Here is a 490-nt window from a genome sequence, read left to right as displayed (position 1 = left end):
CCCACGACTGCTGCCTCCGCGGCCGCCCTCAGGGCGGCGCTGCACCCGCCTGGGGGCGCGGAACACACCCCTCGCACGCGGCGCCCGCCCGCCGTCCCGTGCGCAGTTACCTGGATGACGCCTTCCATCATGCTCACCATCTTGTTGACGATGGCGACCACCTTGTGCGTGCGCTCGGGGGGGCTGGCGTCCGGCCGGTACTGGCCGGACAGCACGTGCCGGCAGGCCATGTACAGCACGTACGTGGGCGACAGCTTGAAGTGGACCGTGGAGCTGTTGGTGTAGTTGATGACGGCGGACAGGAACGCATCTTCAGCTGTGGGGACATCGTGAGAAGGGAAACGGCCGTGGAGCCAGACGGAGAGGCCGGGCGGGCGGGCGGGCGGGCGGCCCCAGGCCCCAGGCCCCAGGCACTTACAGCTCTCCCGGAACTCGATGCTCGCGGGCAAGACCAGCTCGGGCCCCGGGGCGTCCTGAGGTCTGAAAGAAG

At 69.8% G+C, this 490-nt stretch overlaps 1 protein-coding gene across 1 annotated transcript in view; it reads right to left on the bottom strand.

Annotated features, from left to right (window-relative positions):
• Window positions 1–490, bottom strand: part of MLLT4 (myeloid/lymphoid or mixed-lineage leukemia (trithorax homolog, Drosophila); translocated to, 4) — a 21,900-nt gene that overhangs the window by 2,016 nt on the left and 19,394 nt on the right. Inside the window, exons 5-6 of the mRNA XM_012734837.1 lie at window positions 419–480; window positions 111–316 (exon numbers count right to left, since the gene is read on the bottom strand). Coding sequence (XP_012590291.1) covers window positions 111–316; window positions 419–480 — 268 coding nt within the window. The remainder of the gene's footprint in view (window positions 1–110; window positions 317–418; window positions 481–490) is intronic.

Source organism: Condylura cristata, unplaced genomic scaffold (assembly GCF_000260355.1).
Source record: "Condylura cristata isolate star-nosed mole 26May11 unplaced genomic scaffold, ConCri1.0 scaffold00076, whole genome shotgun sequence".
In the NCBI taxonomy this organism is placed as follows: Eukaryota; Metazoa; Chordata; class Mammalia; order Eulipotyphla; family Talpidae; genus Condylura; species Condylura cristata.
Note: the sequence above shows the minus strand (reverse complement) of the source record. Positions and strands in the feature narration are given on the sequence as shown.